Source organism: Cavia porcellus, unplaced genomic scaffold (assembly GCF_034190915.1).
Source record: "Cavia porcellus strain 051 isolate PalLab524CR breed Dunkin Hartley unplaced genomic scaffold, mCavPor4.1 scaffold_26, whole genome shotgun sequence".
In the NCBI taxonomy this organism is placed as follows: domain Eukaryota; kingdom Metazoa; phylum Chordata; class Mammalia; order Rodentia; family Caviidae; genus Cavia; species Cavia porcellus.
In genome coordinates this window covers 25,575,915-25,597,293 of record NW_026947509.1, presented here as the reverse complement: position 1 = coordinate 25,597,293, position 21,379 = coordinate 25,575,915, and the positions used below count along the sequence as shown (strand labels likewise).

At 41.9% G+C, this 21,379-nt stretch overlaps 1 protein-coding gene across 2 annotated transcripts; it reads right to left on the bottom strand.

Annotated features, from left to right (window-relative positions):
* Positions 1–15,797: 15,797 nt before the first annotated feature.
* On the bottom strand, positions 15,798–19,260 carry LOC100716663 (ribonuclease 4-like). Of its 2 annotated transcripts, none has more exons than XM_003474529.4 (2): positions 19,059–19,239; positions 15,798–16,339 (listed from the first exon to the last, which is right to left on the bottom strand). In XM_003474529.4, exons 1-2 carry the CDS (start codon positions 19,237–19,239, stop codon positions 15,879–15,881), a joined length of 642 nt encoding a protein of 213 aa, XP_003474577.3. In that variant the 3' UTR covers positions 15,798–15,878. The 2 variants fall into 2 exon arrangements, with proteins under 2 accessions (XP_003474577.3, XP_013012723.1); XM_013157269.3 differs by having other exon boundaries at positions 15,799–16,339; positions 19,207–19,260.
* Positions 19,261–21,379: the final 2,119 nt, after the last annotated feature.

Below are 21,379 nucleotides of genomic sequence, written 5' to 3'. Positions count from 1 at the left end.
CACAAGCCCCTTCCCCACAGAGCTCTCTCCCTCTCACTTTCTCCACCTTGCTTTAACTTCCTACAAATTCAGAATCCTTTAGAAGCCAGGAAGTTGATTGTATATTATTCCAAATGTAGAAAAAATTTTTCTTTTACTAAAAGGATTCACTCAGTGAAGCCAGACGTCTAAGAGGTAATGGAAATGTCGAATGAATGTTTAAACTTTAAAAATTTATTACGATAAAAGTTACAGAGTACTGGGGATGTGTCTCAGTGGTAGAGAACTTGTCCACATGTTATATAGGGGCCGTCTTAGTTATTTTTTATTTGTCACTGAGACAAAATATCTGATGTCCAAAGTTGGGAAAGGGAAGGTTTATTTTTCATAGTTTTTGGAGGTTTTAGTCTACATTTAGTTGGCTATAAGGCAGGGTGGCCTGTCGGGGCACAGTTTATGGCAGCTGCAAACAGCTAGGTGGAAACCACCAACAAAGAGAGACACGCCTTTTTCCTGCCATTATATTGTATACTAGCTCCACCCCTATGTGGGTGTAGCACTGACACCATCAATGTAAGCTCTAGACAATGAACCAACCACAAATACATAATGCAAACACTTGAGGCCTGGGGGCCACCGACATGAACCATGACAGGGCCTCTCAGTTAGATCCCTAGCACCAAAAACAAAGAAAGAATGGAAGAAAAGAGGAAAAGAAGGAAGGAAGGAAGGAAGGAAGGAAGGAAGGAAGAAAGAAAGAAAGAAAGAAAGAAAGAGTCCAAACCCAAAAGGATGCATTGCCATTAATTCTTCTCAAACACTACCCTTCTCACTTCAAAATCACTTACCCATAATTCTTGACATTTTCTGATCCAGTTCTAGAAGTCTTCTTTTGTGTTTCTATGAGGTATGACCCAAAGTACAGTGAATGCTGCTATTGGGTACCATCCAAAGGGCAGCCAGGCTTATAAAAATACCAGAGAGCATCCTCATCCACCTTACTTACTGGATCTGGCAACATGCAACTTCTGAGTCCTCCCCAAAGTCCCCAAAGAGGATGAAAAGCGAATGCTTTGAATGTGTTCAGGACATTCATGCAGCTACAAAAGCACAACTAAGGCATTCAGGAGAATGGACTTCCAGAACTGCTTCAGCAACTGCTAAGAACCATGAGATAAGGGTATTTGAAGTGAGGGGAGAGTATTTGGAGAGGAATTAATGGTAAAGTGTCTTTTACTATAATAAAATTTAGTTTTAAACATTTACCATATGTTTGGATCACACCTCATAGCTGGACTATCTTCTGCACAAGAGAAGGAGGTATTTCTTTTTCTCCTCAAAATGTCTCTGAGGAGATTGTTGATGAATCCTAGTGTGTAGAACAGCTTAGGGAAGGTGTTGCAGAATCAGGCATGTAAGAAACAAAGAAATGCTGCCCAGGGGATTCGAGGAGGTGACAAGCTACCAACTATAAAGGAATAAGAGGTATTCAAGGCCTTGCAAATTATCATTCTTTCTAACTTCTTCTTTGCCTTCCTCCTCCTCTTTCTTCCAGCTCCTCCTCATCTCTCTTTATCTTCCTTTCCTTCCCTTTTTGCTGCTGTGGGAAACTTGAGTAAGCAGCAATCAGGAGCTCAGAGGAAGTAAGAAAACTTCACTTAATATTGGAAGACCCCAGAGCAGTAGTCTCCAAAGTCTGGGGTCCCGATACAAAATGTGTGCCTTTTTAATAGGGCAGTGAGTGGGGAGCTACAGAAGCTAAGCATAGCACTGAGGCCATGGTGCAACAGGCAGCTTGTGGTGAGCACAGCTGCTGGTAGCAAAGGCGCTTTTAGAACATTTACAGCAGTGTCCATTTAATAGTGAATCCTGTGATTTGGCCAAGCTCAGTGGCAGAAAACAGAATGACTGCAGCTTTACTGGACAAAATGGCGGCAGTTAGAACATGATTTCTGCTTATTCCCCCTCTCGATGCACTCCTCAGAGACTCTGAGGGGCACCATCATCTGAGTCTAGAAGGGGCTGCTGAGTGTAGGGAAGGTTCAAGTACATTAAACCTAAGTAAGCAGGAGCTGTCTCAGTTACCCTCTGAGTTCAGCTAAGTGCACAGGGGATCACACAGGGACCCGTAAAAGTGGGAATTCCAATCGCAATGATCAGGAAATAAGTATGGAGATTATTAGGATATTCCACTTGCCAGACTACTGCTCCAGGAAACTTGTAAAGAGGTCATTAACTTCAGCATTTTTAGTTAGATCTTCTGACAGGATTGTAGGTCTCAGAGGGTCTTGGTGACTTTGCTATCAGGGGCAGTGTTATTTGGGATAAAAGTATGGCATTGGGTTCCTAACAAACCATAGACCACTCTTTTTTCTGCTACCATAATATCCAGAGTGAGTCTGTTTTCCCATCTACCTGTGGGCCCAAGAAGTTCAGATATTCCCTTAATAGTATCCCAGGTATAATGTACAAAACTTTGTTGACTACAGTAAATATAGTTTATTCAATGTACATTTTTGTTGATAGTGACCCACCAGAACAGTGAACTTTCAAACAATAGCTATCTGGTTTTGAGCTTTAAATTTATTAGGGAACCCTCATGAGACCCCAATTACATCTATGTGGATAGTGGGCCCAAAGGAACCTGGGTGCTGATTCACTGAGAAGTATTTTGTGGACACATGGGAAAGATTAGGAAGAGAAATTGACCTTTGAGCAGTTGTAAAGTGAATAACCAGTTGGACTAGGTTCCATAGCAGCCATTGGGAAGCATCAGATAGACAGGTTTGACACTTAACCACCAGACATCCCTGTGTGGAGGGATGAAATCCTCTGGCTGAGCTAGGATAAGTCAGGAAAGTGTCTAGGGAATGTGTATCCCAGAGTGTTGCCTACATTGGGCCAGTGTCCCCAGCTTCTCTGATGCATGTCCTAATCTGCCAGTTTGGGTTGGGTAGCCTGACTGAGCGAGGAGGGCTGACAGTGTTTCTGTCCCAGGATCCTCCTTTGGCAGCTGCTTTTCAATTTCATCTGCTTTATTTTTTTCCTAAGGAAATGAGATCTTTGACCTTTCAATGTCCATGGCAGTGGATGATTGCCACTTTGATGGGCTTCCAGATTGCATCAAGGAGCATTACAATTTCTTCTTTGTTTTTGTTGACCTTTCCTTTTACAGTGATTAATCCTCCTTCCTTGTGTATTGTACTGCAGACGAGGACTATAGTAAAGGCATACCCAAAATCAGTGTAAATACTGACCTTTTTGTTTTCAGTCCAACTGATGGCTTGTATGAGGGCCTGAGTTCAGCTCAGTGTGCAGACCATCCTTGCAGGAGGCTCAGCTAAAATAACCCCATTCAAGGGGACCACAGCATATCTGCCCATCAGACCCCATTCTAACAGAGCTACTTCTACCCATACACAGGATGAATGCAGCATCTTCCAGGGGTCCATATTCAGGTCTGATCAGCTCGAGAAAATCTCATTGGTCAGTCCCAAAAAGTCATGGTCTGTTGGGCCAAGCTTGGTGGATACATAGTTGGCAGAATTGAATATTTTACATAAAAATTAGATGAAGATTTTTGCACAAGGGTTGTTGATACTGGGTGACCCAGCTGTTGGAGAGCCAGCAATGTCCATGATTATTCAGGAGGTCCAGTAGCACATGTGGTACTTGAGTGGTTAGTCTTTGTCCAAGGTGAGCTTCTTAGTTTCCTTGATCAGAAAGATGGTGACTGCCAGATTGTGGATGCAAGGGTATCCACGCTTGCAAGTTTCTGGACATGCAAGCCACTATTTGCTCCCAGGGCCTGACTGTTTGGGTGAGTATCCTTGAAGCTACATGTGATCATTCATCAACAAACAAGTTGGAATTCCCAAGGATGCAGCTGTTGGAAGGGCCTTTTTTTTGTTATTGAATGCCTTTTCTTGTACTGAGTCCCAACTGAAGGCATTTGAATGTTTATCAGATAAATCATCATATAAAGCTTTTGCTTTTTCAGCGAAGCCAGGACTCGAGATGCTATAGAAGCCAGATGCTCTAAGAAATTTATAGAGCTTCTTCCTCATGGTTGGAACCCGGATGGAAACCTTGGCCTTTTTTCTTTCTAGTGTCCTTAATGATGTCAGATTTCAGATGTCTGACCTTCTGTTGGAAGATGTTAACACCTTTCTAAGATACTTTGTAGCCAGTTTCTGTCAGACATTGTAGCAAAGCTTCTGTGCCTTCCTAGCAGGCAGGTTGTAAGTCACTAGTCAGAATATCATCAATATATCAGAGGAGAATGCAGTGGTATCCTGTTCTGGGGAAACCAGCCAGATCAGTTTCCAGGACTTCTCCAAAGAGGGTAGTGAGTTTTTAAAACATCCTTTGGGAAGTGAAGTCCAGGCTAGTTGACTTTTGAGTATGGAACTGGTGTCTTCTCGTTAAAATATGAAGAGGGGTGGGCTCACAAGAGCCAACCAAAGATGGAAGAAGGACCCCTTTAGGTCCCAGCATGTGTACCATAAGGCTAAGGGTAGCAGAAGACTAAGGAGTCTATCAGGGTTTAGAACTACAGGATGGAGGGCAACCATGACAGCACTGATGACTGAAATCCTGAGCTGGAAGATATTTCCCACTGGGACTTTTTACAGGCAGGAGAGGTGTGTTCCAGGGTGATTAACGGTCTGAGTGTTCCATAGTCCTGAAGTTTCTACATGTATGGTTCAATTCCTAGTCAAGCCTCTTGTGGCATAGGGTACCGTTTGATGCATGGAGGGGTTCCACCAGGATGGAATCCCACAGTCACAGGAAAGTGGTTCATGGCCAGGAGGAGTCTTTAGCCCAAACTTGTGGAAAGAAAGTCTTGAGCACTTCTGGGTTGGTTTTATCTAAGTGTGGGCCCATCAATCACCATTCTTCTTCTTGGGGGACTGCAACAGCAAGCAGGAAACCTGGTTATGGAGCTGGAAGGGACAAAGAAATGGACTATGCCAGTGATGGAGGCCCCTAACATGGATAGGATGTCTCTTCACGGGATCAGGATTGGGCACTGTGGCAAGTAGAGGAACAAAGGTGTGATTTGATGTCCTCCTAGGCTGCAAATTCATGCTTGGAAGGAGTGAGAATCAGACATCCCAGTAGCCTGGTGATGATAATTTTAGAGGAGTAATTGGTTGGATAACCACAATGTTCTGCCCCAATCTTCACCTGTGATGGACAAGTCACAGGTTGGTCCCAATGCAGACTTGAACCATGGGCTCCTGGGGCCCACCTGGAGAAGGGAGTCTGATCTAGTCTGGCCTAGCCTGAGCCTGGCACACCTATAAAGGGGTTATCATGTGATCCAGGTTAGAGCTTTTGAGAATCTGTATTTCTTAGCCTAAGTGAGAATTTTTTTTTTTCTAGTATCCATACCTTTACATTTTGCACATTGGTTCTTGGCCAGAGGGTATGGCTATCCACAAGACTGGAAAGAGTTGAGCAGAATGGCGGAGGTTTGAGGTCTTGTTTGGAGACAATGGATGGGTGTTGGGGTTGTAGTTAGGGAGGAACTGGTCTTCCAGGTGCCATGGAAAGGAGAGAGGATTTTTGTTTGGAGCGGTAGTTGACTTCATATTTTTCTTCCTGTTTTGCCTTGTATTTGAGGTTGGCATAGACTCTACTGGAAATCTAGAGACGCTGGTTGCATTCAATCCTCTGAAGCCATCTACCTTCTGGATTTTCTTGTGGATATCTGGTGTTGCTTATGCAATGAAGGTTGCATTTACCATGTGTAGATTTTCTGGGGCCTCAGGGTCAAAAGGGGTGTGGATCCTGTAGGCTTTACAGAGCCTCTAATCAAGTCTGAAGCACTGTCATCAGGCTTCTGGTTAACAGCAGTGACTTTTGACATATTGATGGATCTTTTGCCCTCCTATTTAATGCCTTTGAAAAGGATGTGACAGCATCTCTGGGTTTCCTTGTTTCCTGCTGGGGTGTTGTTATGCCAGGTGGGGTGACTTTTGGGAAAGTCCATTGTAACCCATCCATCAAAGTTGACAGCCCATGGGACCTCTGTCTTTAACCAGTTTTTTGCCACAGTCAAAACGTGATGATGTTGCTCAATGTTGAATAAGGGGCAGGGTCAGCTGTTGGCAATCATCCTGGGTGGGATCATAGGTTTGAAAGATAGAGATGAGCAGTTTGATCATGCTGTGGTTTTTCTGGGTAGAAGGTCATATGGTGCTTCTAGGTAAGGTAGTCACATGTGCTGATGTGCTGCTAGAAAAGGACAGGCTGGGGAACAGAGCTTTCTTCACTGTTAGCCGTTGGCCTCTGGCCAGGGTAGGCACAAAACGGTAGCTAGAGGGATGGGGGATTTGGAGGGGGAGCATCCATGGCTGAGTGCAGACTGACTGCACTGAGACTGATAGGGCTTCCCACAGTTGGAGGCAAAGGGGCAGGCTAGGGCAGCAGTGTGTAGGTGGTGGAGAACTGAGAATGGAGGAGTCTGGAGCTGGAGGCAGGCTGGCTGGAGGCAGTATGACCAGAGTAGTGGTGGACAGCAGGAGTGCCAGCACCAGTAGGTGCTGATAAGGTGGTGGTACATCTGTGGCAGATGATGGATTTCTGCTAGGAAGCCTGTGCAGATGAGATGGTGGATCTCTCTTTTTGATGAGGGGTCTGGGAATGAAACACTGTCAGAGCACAGGAGTGGAGCCAAGGTGGAACATTGAGAGCCAAATTTAGCCAAGAACATATGTAGGGAAATCGATCCAGATGGCTTTTGGGTCCTGTCTCCATCATTACATCCCAGAATCAGATTTCTGTTTCATCTAATAATCTCTTCAGGGAGCCAACTCAGACTGAGTTTCAGCCAGTCAGTCTCACTGAGCAGGTTTCATTTTGATTCTGTAGTCACCAGAAAAGCCTTTCTTAGAATTTTCAGGAGACATTCCAGGAATGTTGGTTTTGATTGGTTAGGTCCCATTATGACTCCCTGTGTGTATGTGGTGTTCCCTGTTCAGAGACACAACAGACAAAGATCAGGTACCCTTGTATCAGAGAACCACTCAGATGCTTTCCTGGCTACTCCCCTCTTGGGGATGAAAATCTCTCTTAGTACGAGGTGCACCTATGTTCCTAGGCCCAGGCAGTGACCCCTATTGTGAGGGTGTGAGTCACCCCTAAGGCATATGACAGACCCACAGGACAAGCCCACTTGGACTCTGTAACTGAAGCTGTGGAGTCACAGGCACAAAGACCCAAACAGCTGGATTTGCCAGGGGTGTCATCCATTCACTCACACATTCATTCAGAAGTTAAAATATTCCGTCTTGCACCCAGAAAAGGGAAGCTGTTCAGGAGGTGATCAAGCTCCTCTTCTGTCACTTGGAACAGGCCTATGAGGAAAAAAAAAAATAACACGGAACAGTCCTACCATGGTTCAGAAATCCAGATGGCTTACTTTTGTTCTCATTTAGAGGTGGTGATGGAGGGGGGTATCCCAGAGGTTGTGGAGGGAACCTCGGAAGCCAGTCAGATGGGAGAACCACTCATCTGAGTGTGCCAGGCTGTGGTGCAGAGCGATCCACCTCCTTGACCCACAGCAAGGGCTGTTGTAATGTTTTCCCTTACTTCCCAGTCTAACACACCAGAATTTTGCTGCAAAATTGAATCCACAGCAGCCAGGAAATCTGGAGAAGAAAAAAAAAAAAACTATTGAACGTTTGAAGATCCCAGAAGAATAGTCTCCAAAGTCCTTGTCATGGTTTATGTCTGTGCCCCCAGGCCTCATGAGTTTGAATTATGTATTTGTTATTCGTTCATTGTCTAGTGCTTGGATTGATGGTGTCAGTGCTCCACCCACAAAGAGGTGGAGCCAGGATGTGGTGTAATGGCAGGAAGAAGGTGTGTTTTGCTCTTTGCTGGTTCAAGCTTGTTGTTTGCTGTTTGCAGCCCCCATGGACGGAGGCCCAGTCATGCCCGCCTGTCTTGGAGCCAACTAAGTGTGGACTGAAACCTCCAAAAACTGTAAGAAGTAAACCTTTCCTTTCCCAACTTTGGGCTTTAGGTATTTTGTCTCAGCAACGAGTAAAAAGTAACTAAAACAGTCCTGATACAAAATGTCTGTCTCCTTAATAGGGCAGTGAGCAGGGAGTTACAGAAGCTAGGATAAGCATAACCCTGAAGGCCACAACAGGTAGCTTGTGGTGAGCACAGCTGCAGGCAGCAAAGTCGCTTTTAAAACATTTACACAGAATTTATTTTTATAACAAATCTTATGATTTGGCGGAGTTCAGTGGCAGAGAACAGAAGGACTACAGCTTTATTGAACAAAATAGCTGCAAGTAGGTCAGGATATCTGCTTTACTCTTATTTTTTTTCAGTGCTGAGGAGTGAACTCAGAACCTTCACACTAAGCTATATCCAGAGACTTTTTATTTTTTAGTTTGAGACTCTCACTCGGTGGCTAAGTTGCCCAGACTGAGCTCAAACTCTTTTGATTCTCCTGCCTCAGCTTTCCAGAGTGCTGAGATTACAGGCATGTTCCACCACATGTTTGATTATTCCTACTTCATAAATTCCTCATCTCTCTTTCTGCATGCTCCCTAACACACATATAAGAGAAGAGAAGCGACTCTGTCATCTGGGTGCTGCTGGGCTGAGGTCACCTGCCACAGGTGCCACCTTCTCAGAAGAGCTCCTGACCTCCTGGGAGTGCAGCAGGTGCAGTAAACAGCCCAGTCTCCAGAACAAAGAGGAGCCTGCCCATGATCCGCACCACCAGCCTGGCCTCCTGACACTAGCTGTGCTCCTCAATCCTAAGGACACAGCTCATTCCCCATGTGTTCTGCCCACCCCTGTGCTAGCCGTGTGTCTCCTAAATGGAGATCAGGTATTGCTACTGTGTCTTAGGAAAGAGAGAGACTGGTTGTCTATGGTTCTGAATTACAGAAGACTAAATGTCCTCTAAGGCTGTCAATTCTGTGCTCTGGTGATTTCACTCACCTCAGGAGAACCTCCCCTGGATGCTCTCCAAGGCCAGCACCAGTGCCTCCCAGCCCTACCTGAGAGGCAGCACAGCCCCTCTGATGGCTTATCACTGAGGTATAAATATTGGCAGGACTTTCATGTGAAAGAAGACAGCTGTTATGAGAAGCCAGGACCTCTGAGGGGCCTGGGTACCTGGAACCACCTTGTCTTTTTCCTGAGAAGCAATGAAATCCAGAATTCTGTCTGAGGCTCTCAGAGTGCTGAGATTTCTGCACAGTGGGAGGGGTCTATAAAATTTTAATAAAAACTAGACTCTGTAAGAACCCCAGGAGAAGTGGAGACAGGGTGATTAGGAAGCAATGGGAGAAAAAGGAATGTAGTTGGGAGAGATCAGGGGAGGTCTCAGAACAAAAACATTACCTTGAGGAGAACTTTCAAGGATATAACTTTTTAGGGATGAGAGAAGAGCAATTCAGACAGAAAAAAAAAAAAAAAAGACCAGAAAGAGACACAGAGACACTGGGCAGGGAACTGCATGTTTAGAAATAGCAAGCTTCAAATCCAGGGAACTGGGGCTGCCTGCGGTAAGTCCAGCACACCAGTGCCAACCTGGGAAGAGTTTAAGATCATTGCTTCCAGTGGTTAAGGAAACGCCCAGCTTCCAGCCACACTAGACTGGGTTCTGTAGGTTTCCAGGCTGGCTGGCCCATACCCAGCAACCTTCTTTAAGTACGGGAACTGGGCTGCTGGAGGTGAGTTCCGGCACACCAGCTCCTGCCCCAGGAGAGTTTAAGATCATTGCTCCCAGTGGTTAGGTGTCTGCCCAGCTTCCAACTACACTAGACTAGGCTTGGGAGGCTTTAGGGCCCAACTAGACCATACCTAGTGACTTCTTCAATCAGGGGAGCTGAAAGCACATGAAATGAGTTCCATCAGATTGGTTCTTGCCCAGGGAGAGCTTTGAATCATCAGCCACAGTGATTAGGAACTTGCCCAGCTTCCTGGAACACCAGAGGTGGCATGGGAGGTCCTGTGAGCCTTAATGGACCATGCTCAGCAACCTCCATTCAGTCCTAGGAGTTGAGGGCATAGGAGGTGATTTCCAAAATGCCCAGGGGAAGCTTTGGAACATCAGTTGAAACATGGAAATATAGGAAAATGACAAGACAAAAGACCAAAATGGAATCTCAAACCTCCAGCCCATCCCAAGAAAGCCTAGGAGCTATGTACATAGAAGAAACACATTCCATACACCTGAAATACCTGAAATAATGGCAATTGAAATGAAGAAGCAACTCTGGGAAGATTTAAAGGAACTCAAATTAGAAATAATCTCCCAGGTAAAAGAAGAAATGATAAAAATAATGAAAGAGATGCTGAACACATCTAAAGAAGACACAGTTTAAAAATTAGAAGAATAAAATAAAAAGATAGAATCCCTGGATGAACAATATAAGAAACAAACAATACATGAAGCAGATTCAAAGAGATATACAGGAAATCAAAAATTCCATTGAAAGTTGTCAAAACTAACTCAACAAAAGTAAAGATAGAATTTTAGACCTCGAAGATAGGATTGCAGCTAGTGAACAGGAAAGGAAAGATCTTTTAAAAATAACAAGGAATCAGGAAACAACAATTCAACAGCTGCAAAATGATGCAAAGAAAAACAACATAAAATTGATAGGGATAAATGAAAAAGAACAGGAAAAAAACAACTGATATCAAGGGGCTATTTACAGAAGTAATAGCTGAAAATTTCCCAAATATGAGAATGGAAACTCACATTCAGATTGGTGAAGCATATAGAACCCCAAATAGCCATAACCAAAATAAAACTACACTCAGACATAGAATAATCACCATTCCAGAAATCCAACATAAGAATAGAATATTAAAAGTTGATAGAAAGAAAAGACAGATCACCTATAAAAGAAAACCTATCAGAATCACAGCAGACTTCTCAACACAAACTGTGAAGTCAAGAAGATCATGAAGTGAAGTATTTCAGATCCTAAAGGAAAATGATTTCCAACCTAGACTGATGTACCCTGCAAAACTGTGATTCAAAATTGATGGAGAAATAAGATACTTCCATGACAAAGAACAGGTGAAGAACTTCATGATCACCAAACCAACCCTGCAAAGAATACAAAAAGATAGTCTAGATACACATAGGAAAAAAACCACTAAGCAAGGCAATTAAACAGAATGGAAAGATAAAGATGCAACAGCAGAAAGATAACATGTCAACAATGAACCAATATATACAGTTATAACCATTAATGTAAATTGTCTCAGTTCACCAATTAAAAGAAACAGACTGGCAGAATGGATCAAGAAACAACATCCAACCATATGCTGTCTACAAGAAACCCATCTAACCCAAAAGAAAACTCATAGACTGAAAGTCAAAAGATGAAGAACAATACTTCATCCAACAGGAACCCCAAAAAAGCAGGGGTAGCTATTCTGTTTGCAGACAATGTGAACTTTAAACTAAGAATGATCCTAAGAGATAAATAAGGTCACCATATACTAGTTAGCGGAAAACTTCAAGAGGAAGAGATAACAAACTTAAACATATATGCACCAAATTCCAGAGCACCCAGCTATACAAAGAAAGTATTAACAGAAATGAAAAACCAAATTAGCAATGACACAACTATAACAGGAGACCTTAACACACCATTGACACCAAGGGACAGATAACCAGACAGAAAATCAGCAAAGAAATAACAGAACTGAACCACACCTGTGAACAAATGGAATTAATAGAAATATACAGAGTGTCCCATCCAACACCATCAGAATATACATTCTTCTCAGCAGCATATGGGACATTCTCTAAAATAGACCATATATTAGCCCACAGAACATATTTAAATAAATGCAAAAGAGTTGAAATTATTCCATGCATGTTATCAGGCCACAGCACCATGAAACTAGAAACTAATGATAAAAGAAACTGCAAAAACCCCACAAACACACAAAAATTGAATAATACACTCTTGAGAAATCAGTGGGTCACGGGGGAAATTAAAGAAGAAATTAAACAATACCTATATAAGCAAATGAAAATACAAATGCAACTTACTGGAATCTGAGAGATGCAATGAAAGTGGTCCTCAGAGGAAAATTTATTGCACTGAGTTCTCACATCAGGAAACAGAACGAACACAAATAAACAACCTGATGCTACACCTCAAACATTTAGAAAAAGAAGAGCAAGTCAAGCCCAAAGCCAAAAAAAGGGAGGAAAATATGAAAATCAGAGCAGAGATTAATGCAATAGAGACTAAGAAAATAATCCAAAGAATCAATGAATCAAAGAGTAGGTTTGTTGAAAAAATAAAGCTGATAATCCTCTAGCCAACCTTATTTTTAAAAGGAAAGAAAAAACTCAAATTCATGCAATAAGGAATGAAAAAGGTGAGATCACTAAGGCTGTGTGGAAATACAGAATATCATCAACACCTATTTCAAAAATCTCTACTCTCATAGGTTTTGATAACACAGAAGAAATGGACAGATTCCTAGAAACATATGAAGTACCAAAGCTAGGTCAAGAAGATGTAAAACTGCTGAATAACCCAATTTTTATTAATGAAATTTAAAATGTAATTAGTCCTTACCTACAAAAAAGAGGCCAGGCCCAGACGAATTCAGTGCGAATTCTATGAGAAATACAAAGAAGACTTAATGCCAACACTCCTCCAACTCCTCCATGAAATCAAAAGGGAAGCAGTTCTTCCTAAGTCATTCCTGGAAGCAAATATTATTCTAGTACCAAAACCTGAGGAAAACCTAACTAAAAAAGAGAACTACAGTCCAATCTCTCTCATGAACACAGATGCAAAAATCCTGCATAAAATACTGGCAAATAGGATGCAGCAAATCATCAAGAAGATTATATACCACGACCAAGTGGGATTCATCCCAGGCATGTAGGGATGGTTCAACATAGGTAAATCAATAAATGCAATTCACCTATCAATACAGCCAAAAGTAAGTATCACATGATCATTTCTATAGATGTAGAAAAAGCTTTGATAAGGTTCAACACTCATTTATGATAAGAACCTTACAGAAAATTGGAATAGATGGTCTTTACCTCAATATGATAAAGACCATCTATGACAAATCAACAGCCATCAGCATATCAAATGGCCTAAAACTGATTTACCTTAAAATCAGGCACAAGACAAGGATGTCCCTTATCACCACTCCTATTCAACATAGTACTGAAAATACTAGCCAGAGCAATTAGGCAAGAGAGAGAAATAAAATGGGTAAAGATAGGGAAAGAGGAAGTTAAATTATCACAATTTGCAGATGACATGATTCTCTACATAAAAGACCCCCAAAACTCCATTGAAAGACTCCTAGATATAATAAATAAATTCGGCATTGTAGCTGGATACAAAATCAATACTCAAAAATCAATAGCATTCCTATGCACTAAAAAAAATTGAGAGACAAATAAGAGAAGCCACACCCTTCACATTAGCATCCAAAATATTGAAATACTTACGAATTAATCTCATGAAAGAAGTAAAAGATCTATACAGAGAAAATTACAATACCCTGAAAAAGAAATTGAAGAGGATCTCAGAAAATGGAAAGACATCCCTTGTCCATAGATAGGAAGAATAAATATTGTGAAAATGGCCATTCTCCCAAAACTGTTATATAAAATAGAAACACTAAATCTGTTGGAAGACAAATTAGGTAACAATCTTGAAGACATAGGGATAGGTAGAGAATTCATGAACAAGAATCAAACTGCATGGAAAATACTTCCCAGAATCAGTAACTGGGATCACATTTTATTAAAAAGTTTCTGCATGTCAAAAGAAATCTCCAGTGTAGTGAAAAGAAAACCCACAAACTTGGAAAAAATCTTAGTGAACTGCCCCCTCAGACAAAGGGCTTCTGTCTAGAACATATAAAGAATTTTTTTAAAAATCAGACCCCCAAAATTCAAAGACCCAATCCAAAAATGGGCATCCAAGATGAATGCACAGTGCTCAGATGAAGAAGTATAATAAATACATGAAAAAATGTTCATCATTATTAGTCATTAGAGAAATGCAAATTAAAACCACACTGAGATTCCATCTCACTCCAGAAAGAATGGCCAGGATCAAGAAAACCACCAACAACAAATGCTGGAGAGGCTATGGGGAAAAAGGAACTCTCCTGCACTGTTGGTGGGAGTTTAGACTGTGCAACCATGGTGGAGGTCAGTCTGGAGATTCCTCAAAAAGCTGGGATTGGAAGTCCCATTTGACCTAGCTGTTCTGCTTCTAGGCCTATTCACAGAAGAACTGAAAACACCATACCACAGTGATATATGTGCATCCATGTTTATAGCAGCACAATTTGTAATCGCCAGATCTTGGAAACAACCTAAGTGTCCACCAACTGAGGAATGGATAAAAAGGTTGTGGTATTTTTGTACAATGGAGTACTACTCTGCTATAAAGAATGATCACTTTGAGATATTTATAAACAAATGGGCGCAGCTTGACACCATTCTCATAAGTGAAATAAATCAAACTCACATGTATAAATACTGTGTAATCTCCCTAGTGTAAGAGTACGTAAGATTTTATGGTAATCATGATTCCCCATTACATTGCTTTGAAATCTTATAGTGTTTTCATTCATTAGTTGGAATGGTTTTATTCTGTTTTGTTTGATTTTATTATGTGTGATGATATGAACAGCTATTTTGAAAAAAAACAAGACATTATGGAAGCCATTGCTGATTTAATATCATGTTTTCAAGTCCTATTATACTTTTGTTCTTCTGCTTCCATTGGTTCTATCATGTTGTGTCTTATTGGATTTTAATATGTGTGATAGTATAAACAAAATTTATGGAAAATGAGATAATATAGTAGCCATTGTTCATTGTCTGTTATTGGGTTATGAATGCCCTGTAATACTTCCATTCTCTTGAATTGTTTTATACTATTTTGTTATGCTTAATATTATTGTGTATGAAGGTATGCTCAACTGTTTCAAGGAAAGAGACATTATGGTAGCTACTGTTAAAATCCAGTTGTCTTGTGGCGAAGTACTGTGTTACTTACATGGTTCTGTTCTGATCTGCTTTGTTCTGTCCGCTTTTGTCTTAATCTCTTTAAAATAAAATTTAAAAAAACAAGAAAGTGAAAGGAGAGAAGCTGTCTAAAAAAAGAATTATCAATTTCCTACAATCTTGTTTTGAAGTCTTGTATCACTTTCATGGTTTTGTCTGGTTTGGTTTTATTCTGTTTTGTTTGATTTTATTATGCTTGATGGTATGAGCAGCTATTTGAAGATAATAGGACATATCATGGTAATCATGGTTGATTTTCTATTATCTTGTTTTGAAGTCCTATATCACTCCGTTGTTTTGTTTGACCTTACGTCTTATGGTATGGGCAGTTATGGTGAAGATAACAAGACGAATTATGTTAGCCATTGTTTATTCCTTTTTGTCTTGTTTGAAAGTCCTGCATCACTCTCGTTGTTCTGTTTTGATGAGCTTTCTTCAGTTTCATTTTCTTTGGTTTATTCTCTTTAAAATAAAAAATAAAATGAATTAAAAATTAGAAATCTTGAAAAAAAGAACTCCTGGGGTACGAAAATAACTGAGGTGAAAGCTATTAAAATGTAGTAAAAATACATTATGACTAAATTACAGAGTATAAAAATCTGAACAAACTAAGCTGATCAGCATTATAAGAAGCTTACTATAGAAAAGCTCAGACTCATAGATATATGTTTCCTTTTTTCTTAGATGCACTATCTGAAACAGAATGACTTTTACAGAAGAAATAGAAAAAATGAGCAAAGGAGACAGAGCCTGTGACTTTTCTAGGGTGTCACTCATTGCCATCTAGGTGTAAATTGGAGGCTAGCCACTGGTGTAAACAATATGGGATGGTCTATGCATCAAAATGCACAGGCACCTCAGGGCTACCCTCACAGGCAACGACAACTTGCCTGGTCCTCGCCATAGCCCGATATCTGCAGTTAGGGGCCCTGGAATTTCCTGTCTCCCTGCAGTCTGTGACCTTCACAACACCTGTATGACAGTTCATCAAACCATTCTTGCACTCGACGTTGCTGGTGCTGCAGATACTGCGAATGTTCCAGATGTCTTCATGAATGAAACTGTTGAAGGGCTTGCACCTCGGACTAGTCATCCTCCGTCTCTGCATCATCAAGTTGCAGTAATAATCATTGCCACCTGTCACCTGGGGGTCCACGTGCTGCCGCAGGAACCGCTGGTACATGCGATCCTGGCCGTAGGAGGGCTGCACCAGCCCTAGCCCGATCAGGGTCAGCAGCAAGAGCAGAAGCAGTGAATGGGTCCTCTGTAGATCCATAACCACCGTAGAGGTGTCTAGAGGAAGCAAGGGCCAGAGAAAAGACATAAGAACTCAGCACTGGAGAGACATGCTGAGAAAGCGAGCCGGCATCTCCTGGATTCCATTCTCCTCTTTCTCCCTTCTTTTCATGTGTAATTTCCCACCTTGCCCACCCTTGTCTTTCTAAGAGTGAGCATTTTGCCACCATGTACTTCTCTGAAAACAGAAGCCTTTCTTTTTTCTAGACAGCAGTTGGTGTAGTCAGTACAATAAGCCACAGCCAAATTGATTGTGTTTGGCTGCCCAAGATTAGATGTTGATCACAATACATAAAAAGGGAAAAACAAATCTACACAAATCTGGAGTTATTTGCCTTCTAAGATAATTACTTAGTGTGATCTTTGACGAGTGTTTTGGTCCCTGGAGGCTCACATGTCAACAGTTTGGATAGACTCAAGTCAAAGAAAGCTTATGTGCCAATTTTCATCTTATATCTAGGAATCAAGGGAGGTGGAGAAATGAGCAGACTAAAATTTCAGCCTAGCCTTCACTGTTCTTCTAGTGGTGTAAAATTGATTCTTTAAAAAAATCTTATAATTTTTCAAAAACCAGGTTATTAAAGACTGGCTCAGAATTGCCTCTTTAAAGTTTCAGAGGTTGGGGCAGGGGCAACTTGACTACACTGATTAGCCCGATGCTGCCATCTGATGGTCACTCCTGGGATTAATAACTGTGGTTCCACTGGACTCTTGCAGGGACTCTTGATTCACTAGAACACATTCATCTCCTCATGCAAGAAGTGAGCAAACTAAAGCAACAAAGACAATTTTCCAGAATCAAATGAATCCATTTATTTATTTGTGCAGTCTAAGGGGTGGCCCCAGTGAAGCCCTTAAGCATGCTAAGGAGGTTAGATGTGTCAAAGCAAAAGCTGCAAAGTTTCATACTGACCATAGGATATTACAAAATATTTATGAATTTATGTCTAGGTCTCATGGATACTATTTCCAGGTCAGCATTACTCATGTGATCTTGGGCAAACAACTCACTGTTTACTTGTCAGTGTTTCCCATTGGCACACAATCTGCAAGAGGGCAGGGATCATACTGTTCACCTGGAATCAGTGCCTCAAAACAGACCTTTAATATTATCTCAGTGATTGACTTCATTTTCCTCTGCAGGCCTAAATCTTCTCATCTATAAATGAGAGTGGCTTTAAAAAGGACTGAAAGTCCGCAGCGCTCACTAAACATATTGGAGCCTTTTCCAGGTTCAGCAGCAGAAGTCCAGTGACAATGGAAGCATAAATACAAACTATTAACAATTTAGACGCTGGTACAGGCACCAGTTGGAAAAATCGATGACAGAGTGAGCTGTGCCCTATGTCACCGAGAGGCTTTAACCTCTCAGGCTAGCTGTGTAGGCCATGTCACCAGAGGTAAGGTAAACAAACACTACCAGCAGGTCTGCCTCCTAAAACGCCTCTCACTTTTCAGGGTTTGAGCACTCAGGTCTCAGTCTGACAAGGCAAAGGGGTAACTCTGCTTTTATTGCAGAATATGCATGTTTATTTAGTACTAATGCACCTAAGGTTTCGTCAGCCTTATGTAAACTGCGATCGCTGATACATTCAGATACCTCCTCCCAGCAGGCAAACTGCGGGACCAATACTGTCTGACATCTGCCCCCAACCTCCTCATGTGTCCAAGGGGATATTCCTTTAAAGCCACATAAAGTGAGTTTGTCAGGAAGCTGGGAAGAGCCAGACTGGGGGACAGAAATGAACCTGCCCAGGTCACGAGTGCTGAACCTCTCTCACCACACATAACTCACTTGACTTTCATCAACGGAATTGGTCCCACTGCTCTTCAGGCCCAATTTACTGACTCAAACTGATCCTGTAGTCATGACAAGAATTTATATTCTTCTTCCCAAATGCAAGCGCTACTCAGCTTTCACACACCAAGGAGTTCACTTCACAGTTTATGATGAGGAAACTGTGGTCACTGTTTTCAAACACAGCCTCACCATCCTCCACAGGGAACGGTGATCACATTTCCCCTCCAGTTCTCTTCCTCCTTCTTCCATTCAACCTGCCACTTTCTTGTGGTTACTTCCTTTGGTTTTGGAATGCAAGATGAAAAGAATCAGAAACTTTGTTTTCAAAGGGCACCCAAGCCAGGCACGGTGGCACATGCCTGTAATGCCAGCACTTGGGAGGCTGAGGCAAGAGGATCACTGTGAGTTTGAGGCCAGCCTGGGCCACATTAGTGAGTTCAAGTCCAGCCCACACTACATATTATCTCTAAATAAATAAATAGAAAGGAAGAAAAAAAGAAGGAGGCATCCAAAACTTTCCTAAGAAAAGAAATTAGTTAGGGAAGACTAGAGCAGGGCTGAAAGTGTGTTTTCTTTTCCCTTCCTTGTCAAGCCTTGCACAGTGTCTATAATGTGGACACAAGCAGGACCATTTCACATGCCCTTCAGCAAATGATTTCCCAGAAATCTGGAGATTTTTATCACGATTTAGAAATTCTCCCTAAATTAGAAATTCATCCACATGCAGGCGATCCCCAAAAAGAGCTTTTTTCATTTGTTTGTTTTACATTTTATCTTATGCATTTCTTTTCCTAGTCACGTACTGGGGCCCAAAGGACCTAAGACAGGAAAAATAGCTTCATTCAAATGGATGAATGGCTAGAAACAGTGTAATACAAACAAATAGAACAGATTATCCAGGAGAAAGGATCTTACAAGAGTCTGGCTGTCTCCGTCCAACTGGAGATGGGTTCAAATGTTGGCTCCTTGGAAACAGGTTCCAGCTGTGTGCACCTAGAGGCTCTCCTGGTTCTGATAGTGTACTACTCATATAAAGGGGTGGGGGAGCAGATACACGGCTCACCAGACTCGGCAGAAGCGTGCAGACCAAGGGCATTCACCTTTCTCCCGGGCCAGACTGGGTCAAATCTTAACCACCTAAAATAATTAGAAATTTGTTCATCAGTCAAACTTTTATAAACATGGTCTGTTCCCCAAAAGTTGTCTGTTTTGATTCTTTTTCTCATTAATGGATTGAGTTTTCACAATTCATGTGCAGTGGTCTGGATCCGTAAGATACTGTTTCTGATGTTATTGGCCACTCCAAGAGCTGCTTTGGAAGAAGTATACAGAATAAAACAGGATCTTCCAGTAGGATGCTTTTAGATTATACTTTCTATTTGTCCATGATACAGTTTTGTTTCATGAAAGTATGTGAAGCAACTTACTCCATGGATCTCACAGAACCATGATATTACCTCTATAGAAGGTTTGGGGACATGTATTATCACACGCTACCTGCCTCAACCTCCCAGCTGCTATGTCCAGAATTATCCTCACTAGGATACCAACTAGGATTCTCCTTCCTTTCATCCTTACCTGTCCACAGCAGACTATCCCTGAGCACCCAATCTTTCATTCTCTAAGCACAGTTGCAAAAATAATTATCTCCAACATCACTGTAACATTGCTCTTGCAGCCACTCTAAAACTAAATTCTTTGCCTCACTAAAGACAGTGTGCTAAAGTTATCATACCCTACAGTCATCTCAGGAAAATAACAAGCGTTTCCCAAACTTGGCACTCAACTCCACTGATGCTGGATCTACAACTGTGTGATTCTTTTCCAAATCTGCAGGCCTCTGTTGTGGTCCACCCACCTCCAAGGATTCAGTCTGCTCACATCTGAGGTGACAGCTAGAACAGCTGCATTCCAGTAAACAACTGCATGTGAAATCATCATGATAATTATAATAATCCATGTTAGCATTTATCATATGAAGCTGTCATATGTATGATTTCCTCGAGTCATTACCAAGACTGTGTAAAGTAGATGGCACTTAAGTCTGGTTTGCTTAAACACCAACCAGCAGGTCAAACACCAAATAAACCCTGGAGTCTGACATCAAGACCTCTGATTACAGGAAGAAAATCTGGTCATCTTTCCAGACTCTGCTCGGCAATACCTTCTCTGAGCCCTGAATAATCCTCTTCAGTCCCTCCAGTCCTCAGGGGCACTGCCCACTAATTTCTCTGTGGATTCACAGTATTCAGTATTCACAGCTATGGAGGCAACCCCGAAACAGAGATCCCAAACTGATGGCTTATAGTGCACTGACCTGACTTTCACTCACCCAGCTCTGTGCGAAAAGCTGGTGAGTTGGCCTGAAGGAAGCCTGTTTGTGTAAGCAATTACTAGGGATGCTTGAACGGTGGATCAGAGGACAGGGAATTCAGACGGAGCTTTCCAAACCCGCTATGCCCCACTGCTGTTACCTAGTAGCTGTGCCTGTACCTAACTGGGGTTACACTCAGCAGGCTCCTCAGGGAGCTCAGCTCCATCAGTTTCCCTGGGAGCTCAGCTGCACAGTTAACCCACAGCTGTCCAGCTTCAGTCCAGGAGGAGGTTCTCTCTCTCAATGTCACTAGCCTGGCTTTAACAGCAGTTCTTGGAACTGTGAAGGGCCGGTGCTCTACACTAGCAAAAAGAGCTTCATTATGTTTGTGTTATACCTAAGTACTTGTAAAGCCGCCATATTGTTCGGTATGCATTTTTTTCCTCTGGGTGACCTAACTGATATGTTAATCAATGCTCCCCTCTGTAAAGAATTGTAAATCCCTGGGAACCTAACCTAATTGATATGTTAACCATTGTTCCCCTCTATAAATAACAGATTTGGTGCTAAAACAAGCTGACAAAGGACTGTTAATTACTGCTAGACTAGTCTGTCCTTTGCTAAGAGAAACATTTCCCTAGCAGATTTCCTGATCCATGCCCATAACCCCTTACTTTGTAAACTGTGATATCTACAAAAGGCTAGAAAGCTTTGAGGCGGACACAGCTTTTGTATACTCTAACTGCACTGTGTCACTGAGCCCAAGATAAAATAAATCAGCGTTGCTTTTTCAAAAAACATGTTTTGCCCCATTTTTGGACTCTGGGGGGGGCTCATTTGTGGATTACAAGATTTGGGTTTCACCCAGGAGTACTGGGAGACCCCCCCTCCAAATTGTTTTTTCACCAATCAGCTAAATATC